This window comes from Amblyomma mixtum, chromosome 3, assembly GCF_055824585.1.
Source record: "Amblyomma mixtum isolate Tamu chromosome 3, ASM5582458v1, whole genome shotgun sequence".
In the NCBI taxonomy this organism is placed as follows: domain Eukaryota; kingdom Metazoa; phylum Arthropoda; class Arachnida; order Ixodida; family Ixodidae; genus Amblyomma; species Amblyomma mixtum.
This window is the reverse complement of record NC_143014.1, coordinates 242,490,001-242,515,058: the sequence shown is the minus strand read 5'-3', so window position 1 is coordinate 242,515,058 and position 25,058 is coordinate 242,490,001. Positions and strand designations below refer to the sequence as shown.

The 25,058-nt window shown below is 45.0% G+C and overlaps 1 protein-coding gene across 4 annotated transcripts in view; it reads left to right on the top strand.

The window, feature by feature from the left end:
- Positions 1-25,058, top strand: part of LOC149354198 (sodium-coupled monocarboxylate transporter 2-like) — a 68,428-nt gene that overhangs the window by 18,655 nt on the left and 24,715 nt on the right. For all 4 annotated transcript variants that reach the window (XM_089583158.1, XM_089583157.1, XM_089583160.1 and 1 more), the window contains 6 exons: positions 1,077-1,436; positions 5,441-5,506; positions 10,366-10,417; positions 10,503-10,570; positions 11,360-11,517; positions 11,610-11,750. In XM_089583158.1, the coding sequence (XP_089439284.1) occupies positions 1,104-1,436; positions 5,441-5,506; positions 10,366-10,417; positions 10,503-10,570; positions 11,360-11,517; positions 11,610-11,750 (818 nt within the window). In that variant the 5' untranslated portion in view covers positions 1,077-1,103. The remainder of the gene's footprint in view (positions 1-1,076; positions 1,437-5,440; positions 5,507-10,365; positions 10,418-10,502; positions 10,571-11,359; positions 11,518-11,609; positions 11,751-25,058) is intronic.

The following is a 25,058-nucleotide window of genomic DNA, read 5'->3' as shown; positions in this document are numbered from 1 at the left end:
CTCCTTCCGTGAATAACAACAACAAAAAAAAAATCAGCGCGCGTTTCCAGTTCCCCAAGCCACCCTGTCCCAAACGCACGCTGATAACTACGAAACACACCGCGTTCCGGAGCTCCGCTTTTGGTTTAGATTACGAGGGATCATTTAATGAGCGCTGAAATCTCGGCACGTGGACTTTTTCGCATTACACCCCGATTGAAATGCGGCCTTCGAGGGAGCGTATTGAAATTGCGGCCCCGTGTCTAGCTGCGTGATGTAGCGGCTGTGCCACCGGGATGGAGAAATATATTAGAATAGGAATAATTCATTCGAATAGCTATAAACATCGGAGCATTTCGGCATTAACTATTCAATTTCAAGGAAGTGCTTCTTGCAATATCGAAGGCAATTTGCCAGTTACAGTAAAGAGACCCGCCCGGGTTTTTAGCACGTACGTGTTCCGCTCTCCCTCCCGCAGCCCTGCCAATCAGTCAGCTTATTCAACATAGGAAGAAGGTTACAAGGGCGTAACCACAATCCGTTTGCCAGCGCCTCTGTCTACGCACTTGTAGGCTGCAGGATCGTAGACAAGTGCGATTACGGAGCCAGATAACCTTCGGGACGTCGTTACCCGGGCTCGTTGAACAAGAATCCACTCGCGGTGACATGCTCTCGCTTCGTTCTTACTACAACGCCTCTTGGCAGCGGGCTCGGCAGTGCGCACGCAGCGCGCCGAAAAGAGAGGGTGAGCGAGTCATTAAACGCCGGCCGATAATCGCGGATTGTGAATTTCAGCCGCGCCAGCTGCGGGCTCGAACCGGTTCAATGAGCGATCGCCTAGCGACGAAGCCGCGCCGAGAAAGAGAAAACGCACGCCCAAGGCGGAAGCACGCGATGACGCCGTATTTGGCTCCGTCTGTGACAGTTGAAGCGTTTGTAGAAATCGCGCCGCTGCTCGCGAGAATCCACGCCGGGCTTCCCCTAGACATGACGGCTGCGCGCTTGTGACCGGCCGCGCGAACATCTCGCGGCTCCGACGTCGCTGCCGTCGGCCGGGCCGAAACTTGACGCTCCCTTCTCGTTTCTTTCGGCCCCAGAGAGCAGCGCGTGCCGAGCGCTCGGCCATGCACAGCGAGGTCGAGTACGCGGTCTTCGGCGCACTCATGTGCGCCAACCTGGGGTTCGGGCTCTACTTTTCCTGCGTGCGGCGGGCCCGCAAGGAGGCCACCACGGACGAGATGTTCCTGGGCAACCGGAGCCTGCGCACCCTCCCGCTGGCTGGCTCCGTGCTCGCCTCCATGCTCTCGGCCATCGGCGTGATCGGCTTCAGCGCCCACTATTACGCCTATGGGTTCCACTACCTGTGGAACTTCCTGTCGGCTCCGCTCATCGCCGTCATCGTCTCGAAGATGGTCATCCCGGTCCTCTACCAGCTCAAGGTCACGTCCGTGTTCGAGGTGAGTGTCTTTGGCCCTGAACAAAACTCTCGTGTTGGACTGAACGTCGTTAAGACAGCAATAGAAGCCATCGGGGTCATCGAGTGCGAGTCAATGCACGCGTTGCCGAGGCGATGTTATCGCCGTGTCGGTGTGTGTGCGCCAAAGGCGGCTGGCTGATTCTTGTGGGTCAGGGTTTACAGAGAGTCTGTTCTTTAAGCGCGTGCCAATCCCTGCCTTTAGGCATGGATCGAGCTTGCGCTTTTGGAAGTAATCTCTAAACGACACATGCTCGGACCTATCGCCACTTCGTCGCTGACGTAACGAAAGCTCGAGCTGCCTATCTAAAAAAGGAAAAATTGCGCGGTTTTAAATATATAGACAGTAAATGTACTGATTAGGACATAGTGGGCTTATTATCGTGGAACTCCTTGAGCTTAGGGTACTCTCAAAGGTTAAGGCAGCAAATATGTTTGCATTGGAAGTAGTTTGTTTTCATTCAATTTTATCGCACGTGATTTCTTTTTCTTGCCGTTATTTGCGAACACGGTAAAGTGTCTTTTAACGAAACCTCGGAGAATAGTGACAACATTGTACTTATTACTAGAACAGAGAGAAATGGCACCCGACAAAAGGCCGTTACCAACGCAGCAAGCTGAGCGCTCCTTATATTCGGCGCTCATGCAAATGGTAAGCAAGGCAACAGAACTAAGATCCCGTTGTTAGCCTTACGCTACAATCATCATTCGCGATAAACACGTCTTTTGCGAAAGTTGTTTGCTCCTGTAAAACGAAACGGCGCCGTCTTCAGAACGCTGGCCAACCCTATCAAAATGTTCCATTGTCATTTCTTTTCCACCCCTTCCAAAAGGTGCCCACAAATTCTCCTCTGTACAGCTACTGCTTCACATATTTTTTTTTAGCATGTCCCGTTGCGAACGAATTTCGTGATTCGCGAACCCATTTCGTATTGTTCGTACTGGCCATTTACTATACCTGCGTTAGCTGCCGTCTCTACGGCTACTGTGGCCTGCCTGCGCAGAACTGGCGGTAATTTGCCACTGCTACTTCATCATAACTTTGCGACTTTTATCACTGAATTTCTGCACTGCACTGGATGGAAAAAACTAACAAGAGAGATTACATTTTTTCTTTCACGGCTAATTTCTGGTACCTTGCGCTCTAAAATGAAAGAACGAAGGAAAGAAAGTTTTGCGGCGGATCTTTATGATAAGCCGCCATTTCGTTTGTTTCAAGAATCTGGGGCGATGTTCTCGGAACAGATCGTTCCAAAGCTCGGTCCGTTATTCTTTGGCGCCCTTGCACTGCACACTTGTGATAACCACCTAGACCATAGCCAATGCGCCGACCAATCACTGGCCGACCTTACGCACGAAAAAGTTTGCACAACTGCGGACATGACTAAATGGAGCACGGCAGACTCTTGTGTGTGTAATCAAGCCTTCCATAACGGAAATGAAGTAATATTATGTGCCCACAAGAGGGCGCAACATCGTTCATTACCACCGTGCTCGCAGGGTATGGCATGCCTTAGCTTCTGAAAGGTTAAACGAAGGACGCGCTCTTCAGCTAGTCTCGGCAAAAAAAAAAAAAAAAAAAATGCACGGAGGGCACTTAAGGCTACTACTTGCATGCTTTTAATACGAAATCATCGTTTGTTTTTATTTTTCATTTTTCTCTTCCTTTCTGATGACACACCTACTCATTTTTACAGTCTTAAGGCAACGCGTATATTAGGTTTATGTTTGTTCGCCAAGAAGCCAAGCGGTTTTGTAGCCTATGGGTGGCGTACTGATCTCGCAACCTGAAAGCCCTGGGTTCATTTCTCTGTGTCTTTAGAAGAAATTTTATTCTTTGATACCACTGTGACGTCAATTGGGATTTTGGGACAACTGTTGCTGGTCAACGCCGACGCCGTGTTTCGTTGCCGACGAGCCATGTATTGTGCAGGGAACGGAATAACTCGGGCAACATCAGTAAAGTCGTCTTGCTGCACTAAAAAATGGTGCCCGTTAAACTTGATAAATGTTTCTCTTATCGCCGTCATTCCCAGGCTGTCAACAATAGTAGAGTGTTGTAATGAACATTCTGCTCATGCCAATTAGCTGTTCTGTTTTTGTTTATTCGCATTCTTCAGTGTCGCATTTTACTCCTGCTAAAGTTACAACCGAATGTTTTTAGGTAAAAATATGGCGTCTGCTACATCGTATTACCAATGCTGGCGGACACCAGGAAACAGGTGAATCGTCGACTACTGTTCTGACAGAACAACGGAAGGCGGGCGAGAGAGTGTAATTGGGACATCTGGCAGATATCTGTCGTGACGCAGTCGCCATTACGCTGCGTGTTGCTCAAAGCCGAGGATCTGAGAACACTGTGCTGTGGAATGCCTTATTATGCGCTAACTGAGCTGCAAATTGAATATTTGCCACGGGACAACGCTTTATCCGAGAAGGCTTTCGGCGCAAGCGAAAACTGCCGCGTTTCTTCACTTCGGTTAATGCTTTAGCTCTGAAAAAAAAAAAAACAGACGAACGGGCACACAATCAAATGCACACAGTATTTATTTGTTTATGATTATCTCACACGCACTGCGGTTTTCTAAGATAAAGCAAGTGGGAAAAAACAGGATAGCGCATACATGTGCTCGTGCTTGGCAGAATTTCAATAAAAGTTCACTTGTGTAGAAGGAAAGCGTGAATAAAGATGTGACGTTGAGGCTGAGAAGGAGGCGCGACTCGCCAGGGGCACACGCACACGAAACAAAAGCACTTTTTATAAAGGACACGCCGCACAACTTTAACGGATTAAGTTTATCATAAGCAGTGCTAGCACACGGAAAGATCTGTGCTAGTCTAGGGTGCAGAAAAGAACAATGGGAAAAATAAAACGCCGATAAGTGTCAAGGAAATATTCAGTGAAATGTACTGATCATAGACAGCACAGTATGAAATCGGTCGAGGGAGGTGCGACTTAATGAGTCGAAGCGGTGTATAAGTCTCACCTCGTCTTAGGCTTCTTTAAAATTTCGAATTTATGTCGCGCTCTTGTGTAAAATGCACCTAATCTACACGTCCGGCAAGGTGCGCCTGTATTGATATATATTCATACATGTACTGACAACCCCAAATATGCTCAAGCGAAAGCCAGCTTGTGTATTTCGCTGGCGAACCACTTGGATTTTCCTGAGCCGTGCTCTCCGCAGACGACCGCGTGGCAGGAATTTTAAGAGCAAGTCGACGGACGACAAAAAAAAAAAAAAAAACTTGCTATGCTTTCCTGCCAAAGAGTTATTTGTTGCATTCTGCTACATCCTATGATCGTTGTAGAATCTATTGTAGCATCAAAGATTATCATTATTTATCGCCATGTGCGCTAACAAGACACGCACTATTGTATTATAACTCCGCTCGCTTCATTCTTTCTAACTATAACCGAGGAGCTAGCATAACGGAAATGTAAGCTAACCTTAGTCTTCAGTCATTGGCTTCGCGACGAAATATTTGTCGGCTAACCCTATTTCACAAGTTATGTTATCACTCCGGCCTACACAATAATTTATTTCATAGACCTTACTACTTGTCTAGCCGCATTGATCATCCCCACAAAGTTGCCATCCCATTATGTAAAACAGTTTCTTTCTTACACTCATTTCTCCCGCGTACTTCTGAGGAATGGAACGATCTTCCTGGTGAAATTGTATCTATTACTGACGTAAATAACTTTTGCAAAGCTTTGGCTGGTGTTGTGTAAACTCTGACGATTTTGTTCTGCACCAATGTATTTTGTCTAGCTAACATTGTATACACAGGACTAATCTTTGATGTACCCGTTTCCTTTTTCTCCACTGTTTTGGTCTATATTTTCTGTCCACTCCCCTCTGCAATGCCTGCAAGGCCCTGAGGGTAAAATAAAATAAAATAAATAAAATAACATATAACAATTTCACCAGCATTGAGCGTGCGACATGTTGCACCTTCATATGTTTCTTTTTTCACTTTCAGTACCTCAGAATGCGGTACGGCAATAAGATTGGGCTAACAGCTTGCAGCATATACTTCTTCATAAGTGTAAGTAAATTTATTTTTACGATAGCATTTCTCTTACCCGGTTTTATGCTATAGCTTCGAAATAGTGTAGCAAGTTGAGTAATGTATTCAAAATGTTGCCTCAAAGTGGGAAGCTGTGCTCAGACTGCGTTATCAACGCCTACCCCCGCTCCTCCTCCATCCATTACAAGGATGACTTTGCAATACTGAACCAACGACGGACTTTCCAAGACTAGGTGTTAAGAAACAAATAATGATTATGTAGAACGCGACGATGCCGACAAATAACAGCAGTAATAAAGCCGGTGGCTTTGTTCAAGTAGAGCCGGCCAAATCTTTAGTTGGCGTGCATGACGGCCACGTTTTCTGTGCTCCTGCAGCTTATGACGAAGAAAATTTGCGAAAATATGAAATCTAAGCACAGGCTCACAAAACACGTGCTTAATATTGAGCTTTCCGCAAGTTCGCTTCGTCGTAAAGCGCAGGAGCGCAGAAAAAGGGGCCGTCGCGCACGCCAGCCAAAGATTTGGCCGGCTGTACGTCAGTCTTTGAACAAGGCATAATACGGTGGACGAAACTGCACGGAAGACCGCACATTCCGCAATAAACAGACCGCAGCACCCGGCTGGAAATTAAAGTTTGCAGAACCAATAACGGCGAAACAAAATGTAGTGCAGCTGATTTTAAAAAAAAAGCAATCGACGTGAATGCTCAAATAGTAGCATAAATTATCAGCTTTAACGACACGAAACATATTTATATATATGAGTATAATGACGGCAACTCCATTTGTTTTTTTCTTATGAGGGCGGTCTATATAAAGTGAATGTATATCTGTAAAGTAACCATTATGACATCAGAATGAACAGTGCTGTCTACATGTAATAAAAATAACCCTTTGTTAATCAGTATGGAAGAGTGTACAGTTGTACGTGAGTAACTGTCAAGGTGGAAAAGAGGTGAGCAAGTTAAAGTTCTCTGGTGAAAAGTGTGTATTGCTCTTTGGGAGGCTGTATATCTTGCTGTATATTGAAAAACAGCAAGGTAACGCCTTGGTAGACAACCTGAAAGTATGAATTTTCATTTACCAAAGATAATCAGTAATGTCTTTTTCAGTCTGTGGAGTTGTGCGACATTACGAAGAACCAGGGGATGTTGCTCCGTTAATTTCGTCCCGTCGTCACGTGGAGTGAACAGGTGGTGCTATGAACATGTAAGGTTATCGCAGTGTGGTAGTTCGGAGGCCAATGTTCACCCCAATGCAGCAGTAGAATGAAAGCCAAAGCTTCTTTTTCTTTATTCATGATTGGATGGCTGGTCTACATTTTGGTAAGGCGACCCTGAAACCGAGGCGGAGACTGTGGTGTGCACATGCATAATTTTAGTATTGGACAAAATCCCGGAGAAAGTGAATGTGGTTGCAGAGGCTAATTCGGAATAAACGGAATGGTGACCCTTCGACTGCTGGGACATAGTGTGTAAAATGAAAAACTGAAAAGCTTGAATAAAGTTAATTTGGCCTTTCTCCACTTCAATCGTGAGCTAAGTAAATCAATAACACGGACGAAATTATCAGTGGTTCATTGAATATAACATGCAAAAGGAAGGAAAAGATTTTGCTTGCCGCGGCATCTGCAATCGTATCCTGAAGCACATGAGCTGCAGTAAGCGGAAATAAAAGGGATAGGTAGATGGCAGTGAGGGAAAAAGAAAGAGGGGAGCGATCTGAGTGGTCTGTTATATCTGGGTAAACATTACTTAATTATTGCGTATCAGTTCTTCTACAAAAGCTGAAAATTTCAGCCATGGCGTGTTAGTGCAGAAAAGGGTTCGCTTAAACATGGTAAATATTGTAGAAAGTATGAAGGTCTATTTCTATTACAATTTGTGCGTTCGTATTATACGCCGATCCCGTAAAACGAAACTCACAATTTAGTAAGCTGAGCTGCTAACGATAGAAAGGCTTGGAGTGACCAGTTTTTCAGTATTTTAAGAAAAATTGTGATTAATTTTTAGAAGCTTTTTAACATGACTAAAATTACTGTTCAATTAGCACACAGCACACTGAAGATCGATATCTCGTTGCATAAATATCCTGAGACAAATCCAGACCATCCTGGCATAAGCATTCATTAACTCTCAAATAATATGCATTCCAGTTAGACAGTTTAAGATATTCTTTTTTTTTCGCATGAAATAAAGGAGCAGTATACATTGTACCTCTGTATCACTACTAACACATCATTTCCGAAATTAGTGGCTATTGTGTTTATCAAGATATAACACACCACTAACAGCACTTTATAAAACAGCATCTGTATAACTACAATATTTACCACGTATAAGTGCACCCTTCTCTACCAAATATTCTGCATCATTCACGTTTTATTTAGTGTTATTTTTATTTCCTTTCCTTACTCATGTAACTACTTATAACCAGCTTTCTACTAGAAAGTATTGAAGTCTGATTCTATTACAATTTGTGCGTTCATATTACATGGCCATCCTGTAAACGCCCGAATGGGATTGACAGTATGTAGAATAAATGAATAAATAAATAAATAAATTTAAAGCTTTAGTGCCTTTTGCAAACATCCAAACTATTTAATGTCTGTTCGTACTCTCCAGGAAAAATAACGTCCTTAAATATAACGCGCACAACGTGCACAAGCCAATCCACAATTTCTACTTCTTTTATGTGACCTTCGTAAATATCAGCCAGGCCAGGATGACGGTTACAGTGCACTTGTGGTTGCGTATAGTAGACAGAAGTTACGATTATGAGCCGGATAAGGTAATCTGGTGCACTATCAGAATCAATATAAAGGAGACAGGTAGGTTTCGCCTTGTCCAAACATAACGAATAAATTTTGCTAACTTTTATGACCGCTTGCTATTTAATAAAAGCCGAAAGGGAAGCCAGAAGGTCAGTTACTCTCCTATATTTTGGTCCGCCTTCTTGAAAAATTGATGTGCAGTGAGGAAATTCATTCAGAATAGGTTAATCCTGAAATGATGCACTCGATATTGGCCCCGTACTTAATCAAGAAGGTATGGTTTTGTGTCCTTCGAATCTGATTTCTTTAGATACACTTGAAGATGTACGGTCTCCTAAGCTGCTCACTGTAACGCTAAGGGGTGTGCGAAGTGACACCTGCAGATCACGTGTGTCATGCTACCCGCATTATTGGAGAGATTACAGCCGTGGGCAGCTTCAAGCTAGCTCTATGAGCCACATGCATGTCCATCTTTTCACGGACAAGGAGCGTTAGTTACGCTCGTTAGTTTGGTCTGCTGGGCGTTACAAGAAAAACACGTAGGCACTGATTATGTGGAAGGAAAGACAACATTACGCCCGTCGCCATTTTATTCGTTCTCAAAGGAGGCGCGTCCCATCACTCGCCGAAAAAGTTCCCCGTGTAGTGCGCATCTTATAACTTATCAGTCAGCGCATAGAGCGATGGGAAGTGTGCTGCCGCCATCCTATATGTGTGCAGTTTGCGCGAATTGACCATGAGAAGATGGATGCGTATGTGGCTCTTTGCCACCGCCCCGCTCGCGCTATGCATAAGCGCAGCCTTGTAGACAGCGTTAACGCATGTTGCGAAACGGTGTTGCAACCAGTGTTAGCCACGCGCACCTGCGCTTGTATTATAATTTTACAAACCTGTGCTTTCGTTCAAGAAAGAATTTGACTATTTTTTGCGCTGCCGTTTTACTGATCTAAACTGTAGCATTAACTTTCAGTTCACCTAAAGACTACTTTTGATAAAGCTTGAGCATATACAAGCAGGCCTTAAAAAAAGCACCGTTTCTAAGAAAGAATATGAGGTAATCGTCAAGAACCAGTAACGATTAACGACACATATTCCTGCGCTACAAGCGATGTAGAATTTGCGACAAGGCAGCTGAATGCCTGCAGCTGGTGAAATGCTTGTATGAAACGACACTCAGATTATAATAGAGCAATATAATTTGTGTCCAGGCGCCGCTTTTTTTAAGCGATGAAAGAAAATTCGCGAAGTAGTTCTTGATTCACAAATTATCTGCCACGTGCGTACACAGTTCGGGAAGGATTAATTCGGCGGCAACTGCTCGAATGCACCAAAGCGATGAAATTCAGGACTTAAGTTTATAGTTCCTTCAAAACTTTTGTGAACGGCTGTTCTTTACTTGCGTTAACATTTCAGCAGACTCACGGCAACGAAGGGCAACGTGGAGAGCATTAATACCTCTTGCCTGATGTGCGAGATGCTGAATACGGGATTCAGCTAGGTAGTGTTTTCTTGTAGGCTAATAAATATTTCAGACGGTTTACGTACAACCACTGAGCGTCATTAAATTAAGTAACCTTTCACCAATAAATGTGGCGAAAAAATGTTGGAAGGGCTTTTAACACAGACAGATCGGGGAAAAAAGTTTTTGAAGTGAAATCGCTGGATGAAATGAAGTTATCAAGTAAGAGCAACAGTTCAAGCTGTTTTCAGTGATGTCGTTAATGGTCAAGACTTCGGGTGCTGGAGCTATGCTTGACGTAAAAAGAAAGATGAGCCGCTCCGAGGTACTAACAGAGCTCGTTGTACGGCCGGTAAAGAGGAACTGTTTACAAGATAAATTTTGGCACACTCTTAACTCAGTGATCAGTTATTCATTTATCACTGGGTATGCTCATACCGACTTCTTGTTTCCTATGGTGCTATACTCTCCTTCCGAAGCCCTTCCGGAGCTCTTCAGTGGGCGTCCCTCATAACCTGAGTTGCTTTGGGACGCTAAACCTTCATCAACCAAACACTTCCTAGGGGTGTTGTATGGGGAAACTGGTGTGTGGCGAAGTGGCCAGAGAGAAAATTGGTATGACTAAATTTGCTTCTTTGCCTTAGGTAACTATAGGAGCTGTCGCCCTGTTTACGGCCTCCGTTGCGGTTTCAACAAGTGAGTCTGCAGCACATTTTTGTGATTGTACCAACCAGTTTCTGCCAGCGGCCACTTACATTTGCCTTGAAATTCGTATCCACAGTTTTCGACGTCTCGCTATTTTGGAGCACTGTGGGCATCGGCAGCGCGAGCACAGTCTATACCTCGTTGGTAAGTAACGCCCAGATCTTCTAATTAACGAATTTTTTTTTAATACGCTATACCCCCATGACACGTCCAGGGTACTGTATACTTGGCTATGTAACTCAACTTGTTAAGTTACAAAGTTCCTAAGGAGTTATATCCTAATCGCTTCGACACCGCGGCTTGGATAGTTAAAACCATGGCGACAGCAGATTTCGACAATGGGATGGCTGGGACGTTTAGCACCAGACAGTGCAGTGACCGGAAGAACGGTGAAAAAGGGCCCCTGAGTACTTCATTCTTTGCGGGTCTACTTCACTGCCATTTTACGGCAAAGCTACGTTTGTTACATCGGCTATACCTTGCTAGAGGAATGTATGCCTGTGTTGCAAGCACGGAAAAATCTTTCGGCAAGAAGCGGGAAGTGCATCTTGCACATTTTTTTTTCATTGATCTGTAATATTTAAGGAGCGAAGGGTGCGGACACTTGCTAAGGAATACATGATTTGCGCAAGAGAGAGCTTGCGTGCTAACACAAGTGCGCTGATGCTCGCGGCGGGAGATAAGGCCATCGCCCTCTTGCGAACACAAAACTAAGTCTTCCGAAAAATAGTTCGGGGCATCGAACATCTGTATAGATACTACAAATCTTTTTGGTGCGCAGCGCCGGGAATAGCTGAAGCCTTGTGAGCACTTCTCGGCACGCTAACGCTTCTAATTGATTTGCTAATGTGCCCAAAAAACAGTGTCAAGATATAATTTCTGCCTTGTGCTCATTACGTTGCAAATGTAACTAATGCGATGAATATTTCATAGGGAGGAATGCGAGGAGTCGTATGGACCGATTGCGTTCAGTCGCTGCTCATTCTGATGGCTCCAGTCACCGTTGTTACCAAGGTTATCTACGACTCGCATCATCGAGACGTCTCGCTGCGACCAGCTAGTGACTTCAACATGAAAGACTACATTTTTGAGTGAGCTTTTTAGATAACATTGTGCTTGGCCATGAGGTTCATAATGGACAGCCAGCGAAGCTGAACTCTCCCTTCTGTTTTTTCCTTCCTAGCGCCAGCCTGGACTTCACCAAAGACGAGAACGTATGGGCCTGTTTGATCGGTCTGTTCATCCATAGCCTGTTTCGCTCCGGCATGGATCAAGTCGTCGTCCAGAGATACCTTGCTGCCAGAAAGCTGAAGGAAGCTCAAAGGTGCGATATGCGCACATTTAGCTCTGTCTGTGATCAAGAATTCCTGTGTATTCACAGTAACGCTTGAGCTCCTAATCATTTGATAAGCTCATCAAAGGATAGATTAAAAGTTTGGTATGGTCCAGTCGGTGGCTCATCTTAAGGAAAGTAATATACAGCGCAAAAAAGTTGGCGGGAGCTTAGCTTTGGTTAAGCCTGGTAGGTTGCGAAAGCAAATGCGCAGCGCCTCCAACTGAAGGAACGCAGTGCGCCGCGTCTACAGGTCACGCGTGGCTACAGGCCGCCGCTGCGCAACGACTGAAAGCGTCTTGGAGCGCAGTGCGCTGCGTCTACAGGTCACGCGTGGCTACCGGCCGCCGCTGCGCAACGACTGAAAGCGTCTTCGGTGATTTTTTTTATATTTTGTTTTTGATGTTGTTGCGACTGAGAGAAAGAAATCATAATCTACAGCTTGTATGACGTCACAGTGGCAGTAGCGCCACAGGTGCGCAGCGCGGCAAACACACACCGTAACTGCAGTCGGGGTCTCTGAAGGAGCGAGTTGGTCGCCCATAATCTACAGCTGGTATGACGTCACCGCGGCAGTAGCGCCACAAATGCGCGGCGCGGCGTAACTGCAGCCGGGCTATCTGAAGGAGCGAATTGGTTGCCCATATTCACTCCGCTAAAGGTGAAACGTAACTGCGGCCGGGTCACGCGAAGGCTTGAAAGTGCGAGTAGTATTGCTTTCGCAATAAAAAAAAAACAGGGACAGCAGAGAAGACACAAGCCAGTCAGTTCAGCGCCAGTCCTGTTTGTGTCTTCTCTGCTGTCCTTGTTTTTTTGCGCTGTAGATTACTTTCATCAAAGAAACTCATTACGTAGGTGAAGAGCCTTTTTGCCGTATTGCTGTCTCCAAGTGACTGCAGTTGCGCTTGTGACCAAACCTGGAGCTTAAGTGTGGTTGTGAAGGCAACAAATAGTAAAATGCAGGGCAAAAACAGTCAATGCACATGCTGTGGAAGTTTAGTTTCCGGAAGGGTTTCGAGACAATGGAAACTTTGGGCGCCGGCAGGAATTGTTTTTACGAATTAGATGGTGTGTGCAAGTGTGCAACTGAGAAAGTGTAACTGCCTTGTTTAACTGCTGTATGATAAATTTGTACAGCGTTTTGTGTAGACGAGCGACAGTCAAGAACACAGCATAAATCCACCTACGTTAAGATGTATTCTAATATTCTCCTTTTATGAACCTCAATACCCAGAAAGTTGTCTGTGTTGAAGCGGCCTCAAGACTGCGTTTCTGCCGGCGCAAAACTTGGCGCCCACACGCAATTTTTTCTGCTGTTAACGTCAAGCATTTTTGTTGTTCTTAGGTTTTATTCCTTTCTCTTTATTCGCTCCTTGAAAAACCAGTTGGTCTCTTCAAACATGTTAGTGCATGGGGGACACGCCTTACATTCGTGTTGAATTTTTCGGGTGTTTAATCTTTACCTAGTTTTCTGCCTATTCTACAAATAGCAGAGTTGATATCTATACTTCATGCTCGCTGGGTCACCTCGACTGCACTAGTTTGTTTTTTTACTCATAAAATAGACCTTATAACTAAATGTGGTTTACGCTTAGGCGCTGTAGACGTCAAAGTCAAAAAGATTATGGTCTCTAATGGAATAGGAAGGAGTTAGGTTCTCTAAAACACCCAGCAACTAATGACTGGAGAGCAATTCAGTTTCGTGGTATAGACATCGGGCGTTGGCCGAAACCACTTATAGCCATACAAATGCTTCCTGCATGCGTAATTTGTCCCTTTATTGGAGACTACTTGGAAATGAAAGAAAAAATTTTGCTGCTTGGGGGATTGCCAAGAGCCCCACCCAGAACGCTGCTAACACATTGCCGCGAGAGAGCTATGCGAACGATTTGGACTAACGGAGTGCTAAACTTTGTTTTTTTTTTATATGCATGCCATGAAAAGAAAGTACAGTTAAAGATTGTGTCAAACTTTTTGCGAGTTTGCATATGTTAATGCACCACAGAAAAGTAATCAAAAAGAGCACTGTTCAGTTGTAAGAATGAAATAGATCTGGATAAGCACGTTAAAAAAGGCAGGGACACCGTACAATTCAGGCCATTTAAAATACATCTGTTAGCAAGCAGGTTGCTGCAGGTGCCGAGATATTTGTATTATTCTTGCCCAATTATGGACGTATATTCGGATGTCGTTCAGGGTGAAATGCTTGTTGCATGGCACTGATAATTCCCTTTTCTTCGGAATACTGCCTCTTTGACACTGTTGCATAAAGGTGTTGCTGCTTGTGCCTTATTCCACAATTTTCTGAAAGCTACAACCTGGTACTCTGCACAGTGATAAAACCATGCAGCAGTATAGGAATGAGGTTTTTCAATTTTAGGAGTAGCTAAGCTTACAAATACTATGTACAAAAAAAGTATATGGCAGAGCTACTACTATAGGCTTTGAAGCGCGCCATAGTTGAAGGCTGCAGAATAACTTCGACCTCAGGGGGCTCCTTAACATACTTTATTACAGTAACGTTTTTGCATTTTCTGTCCTGGAAAATCTGGCCACCATAGCCGACATCGAACCTGTGACGGCATGTTAAGCAGTATAACACCGTAGCCACTCAGGTACCAGAGCGAGATTAGCTTGCTCATGCGAAGTAATAGTAACGAAGTAACGTAAAAAAATATGAAGTGCGCCATTGCAAAATATAGAGTTGTGCTGTAGCCCTACTCAGACAGCATATCAACGTCTACGGCAGTAACATACTGTGCTAGTTACTACTGTTTCCATACTGTGGTAGGGAAAATTTTAGTCGATGTCAGAATTTTAGGCGACTCACAAGAATGGCCTTTTCTGCGAAGTTAGTTCTTGGCCTTGCCGCAGTCTGGTTGAATACACATTACAGCAGTGTGAAACAAGTACGGCACACATCTAGCTTAAAATACTGGCGGTTTATCTTCTCTTTAAAAAAAAAAAAAAGATTTAATGAGTCTGCATAGTCTTTTCGTGTGTCAATAAATGGTCAAGGGATCACTGACAGCTATCATGACAACCTTGGCTGTGGACGCAAAAAGGAGGAAATACGAACTGACCGAGCTTACTAAAAAAAAATATGGGTGGACTTAAAACGTGTGGTGCACTTCCGTGTCGACCGTCCCATTCGTCGCCATCGTCGCTGATCGTTTAGTGGCATTCACATCGGCCGTCTCCAAAGACCAGATCCCCTGCTTCGTTCTTCGGACATTCAATGAGCGTGAAGACCAATTGCTGCCTCGCTGCTCAGGAACTCCAGCGGCGTTCGTCGCGGAACACTTGTGTGATACGCCGCGCTGCTTTATATGTGTGACCGGCCCACATACCAGAAAAAATATGGCTCGCTCTGAAAAAATCGCTACCGAAAAAGGATGCCCTCGTTGTCCTTATCAGGACGTTCATTGGTTGCAAAATGGCCTTCTGGCCGTACACCGCTCCGCACAATCTGATGGCGGCTGTGATGTTCAGCAAGGTCATTCGCCGATTAATTAATGCCTTTTCTCCCTCATATTACGTGGTACAGCAAGATATTGCTTCACCAGCTGTGACATTTCTCACACCAGACTAGCTAAATGTTCCAGTTGTATACACCGGGTGTTTCACCGAAGACTTGCAATTTCTAAAAATTGGATTTTTGGGTTAGTAGGGTGCGTTTTTTGAGCATCGCATTGTCAGCGGTGTAGCTCATCAGAATACAGCTAGACCTTCCAACTAGGAGGCTGGTTAATTGATAATGAATAGTGAACTTTTTAACTCTTACTGTTAGTCTCCTTAGTAATTCAGAGGCGTGTAACCCGCCATAAGTAATATCAATATCAGTTTTTAGAATTTCGAAAACACAGTTGTCCTCGGTGCTGTGGCCCAACAAACTTTTGGCTATTTCCACGAGTTACGTGCATTGGAGGGGTTGCTTTGCCTGCAAACTTTTGAAAGTGCATGTATTCTGGCGCAATGTAGGCAAAATTTGTTGGGTCACAGAGCCGAGCGAAACTGAGATTTCGAATTTCTGAAAACTGATGTGGATATTAAATAAGGAGCGCTACACGCGTCTTAATAAATCAGGAGACCAAGAGTTATAGATAAAAAGTTATTCAATAATAGTTAACTAGCCAACAAGTTAGCGCGGTTTAGCTATATTCTGATGCTTGGCTCCGCTGGCAGGGCTGTGCCAGTAAAAGAGCTCTTCTAACTGAAAAAGCGCATTTTGAAAAATCGCAAAGCATCGTAGGCGAAACACCCAGTATAATGCCACAGGAGTAAGTAGGCACCTGCACTATTAAAACTTGTTAGTATGTGGCTGAGCGGCGCTGTTTCGAAAGGAAATAACAAGAATTATAAAGTTCAAATTCGTCTTGGGGAAAAAATTATTTTTATCAGTCTTAAATACAGCGAGATTGCTGAGTACAGTAGAACTGAAATTGGCTCTTATTCAGAAAGCTCGTCGATTTTCCTGTCTACAAAAAAATTATTTGCGCAGAATAAACGCACTCTTACTAACCTGTATACAGAGGGGCTAATGGAGTTAACTGAGCTAGAATGTATAGATAGGCTTCAAACGCAATCTGTTTTATTTGAACTTTTGTTGCACTATTCAGTGCTGTGTAGCCGAAATAAAGCTGGACGTTATTTTCATTGCCTAAATAAAACATTCACAGCAAGCATAGGGAATTGGAAATGCTGCACATGTATTTTGGGGAAAAAGTTTGATTTCACCATATTTCGACTTATTAGAGTTCCATCAACCATATCTTATATAATGCAGAATTGCACTTGCTCGAAGCAAAGTAGCCTGTTATGTTTGCATGAGCCCGTACTTTGTGTCTACAGCATCGAAAAATTTGGCGAAGTTAAGAATACTGCTGTAAATTATTCCGTTTCTTTTGTGCTCTCTTAACGCTACACACAAAGCTTACGTGATGTTTTGGTCTCACGAAATGTGATGATGGAACTAAAACATGAACATGCCTAAGTGGATGCGCACTGCACATTGACTTTCAAATTGAGTAGCAGGTTATGGCGTCTTGCGAAATGCGTGAAAACGAGAGTGTACTGCCGCACTATGTAACTCTGCCTCCATGCCTGTTTATGGCCACAAGGAGAACCGCGGTTTCTGTCATTCGATTGCGTGGAAAACTTTACCGCTCATCATCGATGCAAGGATGACAGGGTTGAAAGATAGTAGTGGAAGCTTGCCAAACTCCCTGCTCTTGTCAGCTTGTAAACTTCCTACTGCTGAGCAAGTTTGTTTCGAAACGGCAGCAACGACGGAAAGCGTGTCAATAAGAGAGCTTCAGCGGCAGGCAAAAACGTGGTGGCTTAAAACGTTTGATGGCGGCGGCTAATGGCACTTCCTGGAACATGTCTGCCTTGAAATTCGGGCGTTGTCACACGCACCTTTGAAGCAGAAGGCAGTACGAAATATGGCGCCTACACGCCCCGGGAGTCTCAGTTCTGGCGTTGCTGGCATGGGTAAGCAGATTGTTATTAGCCCGCCAGATCTGCCTCACGCAACGTGCATTTGCGAAAATGTACGCCTGTCTATGTCACGAGCAAATAAGCACAATATCGCAATACATGGTAATTAGGGCTAGCCAGCACGCTAGCAATGTATACGTCCGTGACAGCGTCCCTCCCTTTTGTCATAGGGAACGGCTCGAGGTAAGAGGTGAAGGGCACGTCGGCTGTATTATAAAGTACACTGGCGCTACAAAGGCTAGAAGAAACAACAGCTTCATCGGCACGAGTCCAACGTATGTTTTCGAATTGGTCTTATGACAGAAATGCTTGAGTAAAGACAATGTGCACATGACAACGAAATCCCGTCTGAAATCTTCGCGTCCTACGGCTACCTCACAAGACTCTCTGCGCCAACAGCTGCTGTGCTTAAGCTTAAACTGATAGAACAACGATGTCAGAAGGAAAAAAAAAAGATAGAGATAAGCGGTGCGCCCTTAACTCAATTGAGATTGTAAAGCACTTTTCTGCCTTTCTGCCTATGATAATCTTTGTAGCTTAATTCATCCAAGCATTTTGACTCAGGAGCTAATGGAGGTTGTACTGCAGAGGGTGCGTGTACATACTTTAGCTTTTTATTCATTCCAGTTGCGGTTATCAACTATAATGGGCCGTTCATCTGAAACAGCTCGAAGATAGTACGCTGGCAAAGAACGCCGAAATCAGAAGCCATGCGCGCAAGCAGCGTTGCTGCGCCCTGAAAGGTTTTTCTAGCATAGACAACAATGGAAGTATTCACGAGCTGTAGTGTTCAAGGCTGCTCTGATCGCAGAGACCGCCGGGTTTCTGCAAAGTTACTGCAAGTTTTTCGAAAATAAAACTTCCCAGTAACTACCTCCGAAAGCTGAAAGAAGAATGGGAGAGCCTTTGCAAGAAACTACAATTGAGTAATCTTGCTTCAAGTGTGGAAATAAATAAATGCAACATCTGGAAATGACAAGATTCAATAAGGGAGCCAAGTACCTGCGCGGCGATGTAAGTAGACGACGATAGATTATCTTTCGAAGCAATGTCTGTTCTTCACGATTGATATGCGGTTTTTAATTAACTACTTCAGTTGTCAGTACAGCATCGTCCTCGTCTGTATGTTTTTTCGACATCCTTGTTTCCTTTCTGCTGCTCAATTATACGATCATGAACCAACTAGCTCACCAATCCACCTTATTAATGACAAGATGGGGTTCCCACTCAGGGTTATAGAGGATACGGGAATCATTTGGTATGGAATGCAGTTATTTGCTTGAATGAAAAGACGCCAAAATAATATTTAAGAAGTTCTTTTATTAAGAGAAACAATAAAACTGGCTTGCAAAATTCATCTCGCATTCCTGTATTAAGAAAAGAAGGTTATGTCTTCGTCCTTGCCTATAACACGTGGGGTTCTGCAAGGGAGTGTTTTAGGTCCCTTATTATTTACTATATATGTAGATATTGGGAGCACAGATACTAGAGTGCAGTTTATTATACATGCCGACGACAACACCATACTCGTCTCTGGTTCCGATATTCAGCGCATCATTACAAAATGCAACGGGATGCTTGAGAAGCTGTCTGTTTGGTCGAAGCTCATTTGAATTAGAATCAAAGCATCTAAAACACAAGCTACAGTTTTATTATAGAAATAAACCAGTTTAAACAAGTGAGGCCATTCATTTGGAAGGTCAAAAAATTAATCTTGTCAACCGCCATAAAATTCTCAGAGTCCATTTCTCTTCAAATTTAAGCTGAAACGTAAATTACTTTAGCACGAAACTTTTAATTGAAGGCCGAATATCACGCTGTCACAGGTTGCTTTCAATAGCATTAAAGCTTCAAATATGTGTATGGCTGTTTAGTTTGGGGCATAAACACTAAATCTAACTTAAAAAAACAAACGCAGTTATTGAGCAGATCGTCCATTGCATCGCAGATATTGAACCCATGTCTTCCTGCAAAGAATCATTTCCTTTGAGAAACATTACACGCGTAGCTTATCTATACGAATATCCTTTGTTACATGCAGCATTCTACTCTTCTCCACACACAGCAAACCTTATAGCATCACTTGCGACCTTGGAATTGCTCATTCCAAATGTACAAGAAATACAGGTAAATGGGTGATTCCGCGTTTTCACACTTTCCACAGATATCAGTCCATGACCTATAACATTTCTGTTGCGCTCAATAAATAGTATTTCACTGATGCCTTCAGTCTTCGACAATTGTGCTCATATTTTAACAATACGTGGTCTTTAAGACACTATCTTTGTTTTAAAATTTATTTATGTTGTTTCCAGAGCAACATTTGGTGTTTAACTGCGCTGGGAAGTTTCCCGGCTATTCTCTTGACTAAAGTGAAATGTTTTTATGTTGTATATCTCATCCATGCAGTGAATCGTATTAAGCGTTATTCATGTAAATTGTGTTTTATACATTGTGGGCTAACCTCCACCTCCAGTTTTTGCCCTGCACTGCTGCCATGTATTGGGTCTCCTAGGTCTCATCAAGCTTTCTGCTTTTAGCCTAGGAGACCTTTACGTTTTCTGGAAGAAAACCTTCATGTATGCACGTATGCACGTATGCACGTATGCATGTATGCATGCATGTATGCGTGCATGTATGCATGCATGCATGTACGTATGCATGCATGCATGCGTGCGTGCGTGCGTGCGTGTGCGTGTGCGTGTGCGTGTGCGCGCGCGTGCGCGTGCGTGTGCGTGTGCGTGCGTGCGTGCGTGTGCGTGCGCGTGCGTGCGCGTGTGTGTGCGTGCGTGCGTGCTTGCGTGCGTGCTTGCGTGCGTGCTTGCGTGCGTGCGTGTGTGTGTGTGTGTGTGTGTGCGCGTGCGTGCGTGCGTGTGTGTGTGTGTGTGTGTGCGCGTGCGTGTGCGCGCATGTATGTACATACGTATGTAGTTATGTATGTATGTATGCGTGGATGTACGTAAGTACAGTCTTTGTCAAAAGTAACCAGGCTGCATGGTTTGCTCCTAGCTCGTACAGTGGAGCCGTTACAGCTTCCCTGAAGCTGAAATGGTCGTTAAAGGTAAGGACTGGGGGTATTCTTACCTTCCAACACCTTTTGATCTTTAGGAAAGCCACAAGGGCTCCACTATACAGGCTAGAAGCAAATCATGCAGCCTGGTTACTTTTGACAAAGACGGTACGTATTTGCTTACTTATGTAGTTATGTATGTATTTATGCATGTACAGGGGTAGTCAAAAAATCCCAGGCCGCTCCGAACAGCCCCGGAGCGGCTGCTCTCCGCTATCGGGGCGCTGTTATCGCACGCGTGTCTCGCCGCGCTCGGGTTGCGAGGGTATGCGCTGAGAGGAGGTGACGCTCCCTCTCTCTCTCGCTCTCCGTGATAGCAAAGCAGTGAAAAAGACGGTGAGGCGCGTGCCTTCACGCCTTCGCTGTTCGAGATTTCAGCACTCGGCTGCGGTGCAGCGCGTCGCGGAGCAGACGACCATTTGCGGTAAGTGACGCGCTCTGGCGGCCGTATTTAAATGGATTTCGTCTGCTTCTCCCAACTTCTCGGCTTCCTGGCATACGATATAATGCATTTACCTTCACCTAAGCTCTGTTGCGGCTCTCTGAACACTCACTCTGAGTGTTGACGTGCTATATTTATAGCATTCTTGTTCAATTTTCTGGAAATTTAGTACACTCGAATACGATTTCAGGACGCATTCTCTGCCTGAAATTCTCAAGGGTTTTTATTGCTCCGTTATTGCCATGTCGCCATCTCGAGTCTTGTATTGATGAGTAGGTTTAATGCTTTCGCGCAGGTAAAGCAGGTAGAGTCGGTCGTGTGTTGGGGAGTCAGCACGTGTTGCTGAAGCTTTGGCGAGTATTTCATGCATTGCTATGCAGTATGCTCCAGCTAAGAGGTTTACGTTTCCGGCACTTGCACTCCTCCCTCGGCGCTCGCGAATTCGTAGCGATAATGAGTATTTTGTCACAATGTCAGAATATAAGCGCCCAACGCGTGGGTTTCACGACATGCCGTCATATATGGGCAATCAAAATTGTTTGAGATTCAGCCAGATATTCTTGCACCGTTCCTTCGATTTCAGGCACCGCGCTGCTCTTAGACGCGCCAATATACTCGTCAACTCTGGATAGGCGTAAAGTCGGCATCTGTGATTATCTGCTTGTACTCGGATGTGTTTGTGGTTGACTCGCTGGACGATGGCTGCGGATGGAGTATAGCTACACAGATTTCATGAGCAATTTAGTTCCACTACAGCTGGGCACGCAAGGCTAGATACTGACGTCAACGGCGGAGACAGTCGGCTTATAGTACGAGCTCCACGACAGATACAGCGGGAGTCCGCCGTTGAAGAATAAAAAACTGGAAGTTTGTCAAAGAAACAGCGTGTTTTCGTATATGATCTTCGGCTAAACATATTAAATTCCTACCATTTCTGCGCTACTGAATGAAACAGTGAGGACGCAGAAGCAAAAAAAGTTGCCTGACAGGGACACCGCGCGTATATAGTAGAGATGCGCACAAGTGCCCAGACGCGAAATGATTCGCTCTTTTTCCGAAGCCGAACGCAACATCTTTGAACGCAACGTGGACAGCAGTCCGGTTCTTGTGTTGCGGATAGGGTGCTCTTCAGTTGCCGACGCGCCGGTTATTTCACGTAGGCCCCGGCACCAAGGTAGACATACCATGGTAGCGAAGGCTCCATAGACGCCCATTGGTCTAAAACATGGCGGCTCATGGGGGCACCCCAGCGCCACTAATCTGGGGGGCAAACTACGTATGAGTGACGTTGAATGACGTCACGCCTACCTACGATTTTGGCGCGAATTATGAAGTGGTCTTTTTATAGAACCCGCATTTTCGAGCCGGTATCGCTTTAAGGTTGCCTTTCAGTGCGCACCAACCTTTGCCAGTCAAATGTGCTCGAGTTCCTGCTAGTTATGGCCTTGTTAATGTGCAATTGGGAACCCAATGAAAGTGACTGGCAAAGAAGGCAGCACAGAAAGGCAGCAATACTTGCAGACGCTGGGTAAGAATGCATGATTCGTAGTGGAAACCTTGGTGGAAATGCTGGTGCTAGTACTTTTGAGTATATCAAGGTATGATGCACAAAGCACAGGCTCAAGTGCACAGTTTGCAATACAGTGCACGGCAAGTATGGTTTTCATATTCATGGTTTATTACAGCAACCAAACAAATACAGCGATAAAGCACACCAACAAAAAATGCGCGTCACAGGCAGCTCAAGCAGTAGTTTTTTTAAGCTGGCTATTCATCTCAATGGTCAGAGTGCGGTTAGGAAAAAGCCCTTAAGTTCCACGAACGTTGCCAGGTAGGAAATTGAAAAGTATAGAAAACAATGCTACGACAGCTTCCATTGAGGCAAACGTGACATGACATAGTACGCGCATCAACACATAGACCATGCAGCACACAGGGATTACTCCTCACATTTCATTTCTTCAACTGAAAGAATACAGCAGCTATGTTCACACCTGCATGACAGTATTAACAAGTTTTAGCATCAACAAATCTGCTCAACGCTAGAGCATTACACCATACATAGGGCCTGCGCACAACCTCAACAGCTCCTTCTTGTCGCTAACCGAAGTAATTTGAAGCAATTCTAATCAAACCAAAATATACATGAAGTGCAGTTTAAAGTGAAGTGAAGGGATATTCAATACAGCCACTCCTTCCTCGAGTAGGTACAACATCGAGACGCAGCCATTCTGGCCGCAGATACACAAACAGTTCGAAGTGCTTGGAAGAAACCCTCAGGTCTCGCAGCTGGCACGGCGTCTTCTCCAGGCTGAGGTTGCGGCAGAACTCCACCCACGTTTTGCACCTGGACATGAAGCAGCATACACGTTATACAACTGCACCCAAATGAATACCATATACTCCAAACGTCAATACGCCAAGATTCCTTTCACCTAAATGCAGTACGTTATAACTATGGCAGAAAATGCTCGCGCCAAGCCTCCGCGCCTCAGAGTGCGGTTAAGCTCGCCTGATACCACGCGGCTAGCTACTTTTCTATGGTCAAAGAATGACGAGAGCGATGCAGCAAAATGAGTCTAAAACTACATTGACGGTCATGTATACGTAGAACGGCAATAACTACTGCTGGGCGAATTCAGTTAAGGCACAGTCAATGCGGCGCACATACACATGGTTGAGTTTCGATACTGTCAGTTGCGAGGGGATCCTCAAATTGGCTTCACGGTGCTGCAAAACCCATTAATGTCATGCTCAGAGCTGTTAGGCAACGCAGTTGGTTTTAAATTGAACATGCGGCAAGTCAATTTACTAAAACATCCCGATAACATGAAGCCAAGTGCGTATGAAACGGTTACAGCTACGAATGGGCGCGGAAAGCCCGACAAAAGCATATCTAGAGCAGACGAAAACGGCAATAGCTCACCTGCGAAAGTCCAGAGGGAAGCGGTGCAGGCTTGGTAAGACACCCACGGTACAACCCACGCTGTCACAATGTGGCACGGAGCAAGGTTTCTTCACATGCCGCAACCTCATCTTAAAATGCAGAGCTAAGCGCTTGAAACGATGAGCGCGAAGCCTCGGGAAAAGGTTTCGCACTGGCCGTACACCGAAGGAAACGCTGCAGCGGTGCAGCGGGGTGCAGATCTTGCCAAACGGTGACAGAGAAGCGACGGGCAAGGACGACAAAAACTTCTTAAAGGTGCCATTTCGAGACCGGCGAGCTTAATTTGCACGCTTTCCAAGGCGCGCCATAGCAGGCAGCTGGAGATAAGAAATCGCTTCGTAAGCTCCCGCAGCCACTGTGGTCAAGGGGGGCCGGGTACCGAAACAAGGCCTGCAAAATCGCGCTGGAAATGCACAGAGGGCGCAACAAGAGCGTTGCAAAAATTACAAAATTCGGCTTAATATGTTTTGCTGAAATAGTTTATCTATTTTATAAAACGTGGCATTAAAATATTCATTTGTTTTTGTTGTTTTATAGCATTTTTATTTGTGCTTTTGAATTTCATTATATAAGTGTTTCGAGAGGATTCTGGTGTGGGCTAGTTGGTTCATGCTTAATAAACAGATTCACAACAGCGCTACGGAACAAGGACAGAAGGAACACGAAAAACACAGGACGGGCGCTGTTTTTCGTGTTCCTTCTGTCCTTGTTCCGTAGCGCTGTTGTGAATCTGTTTATTAAGCATGAACCAACTAGCCCACACCAGAATCCTCTTACAGCGCCCGTCCTGTGTTTTTCGTGTTCCTTCTGTCCTTGTTCCGTAGCGCTGTTGTGAATCTGTTTATTAAGTGTTTCGGCCGCCCAAAGTGGCTGTGCTGCAGTCGCGCTAGACCGTTTTTGGGCCCAGCCTTCGCCACCATTCTACATCCACCTTGCCGGCACGTCGACGAATACGTGACCACCTTCCCACGGCTAGACCTGGTTCTTAGCGCTGCGGAAGCGAGGGTATCGTATTGTTTGTGTCGGCATCGGCGGCGTTGTCCCTGAAACCAACTCCGCAGCTGGGGTTGACTCACTATCGGCGTCAGCGGCATCAGTCAGTCGCTGCTATCTCTTCCCTCCTCCCTTTATCGTGTTGTCCGCTTGCTGCGCGCGCTTCTGCCCCCGTCGTTTGCCGCTGGGTGTACACGCCGCCCCCCTCCCCCCTATTCCTGCGAGTCTCCGGTTGTCAAAGCGCCGGCTCGAACTTAATTCCGTGATAGCGCATACATGTGTTGCTCGATTTCTTTGCCTCAATCTATCGAAAAGGTGAAACAGCTTATTTGCTGCGCTCAAACTTCG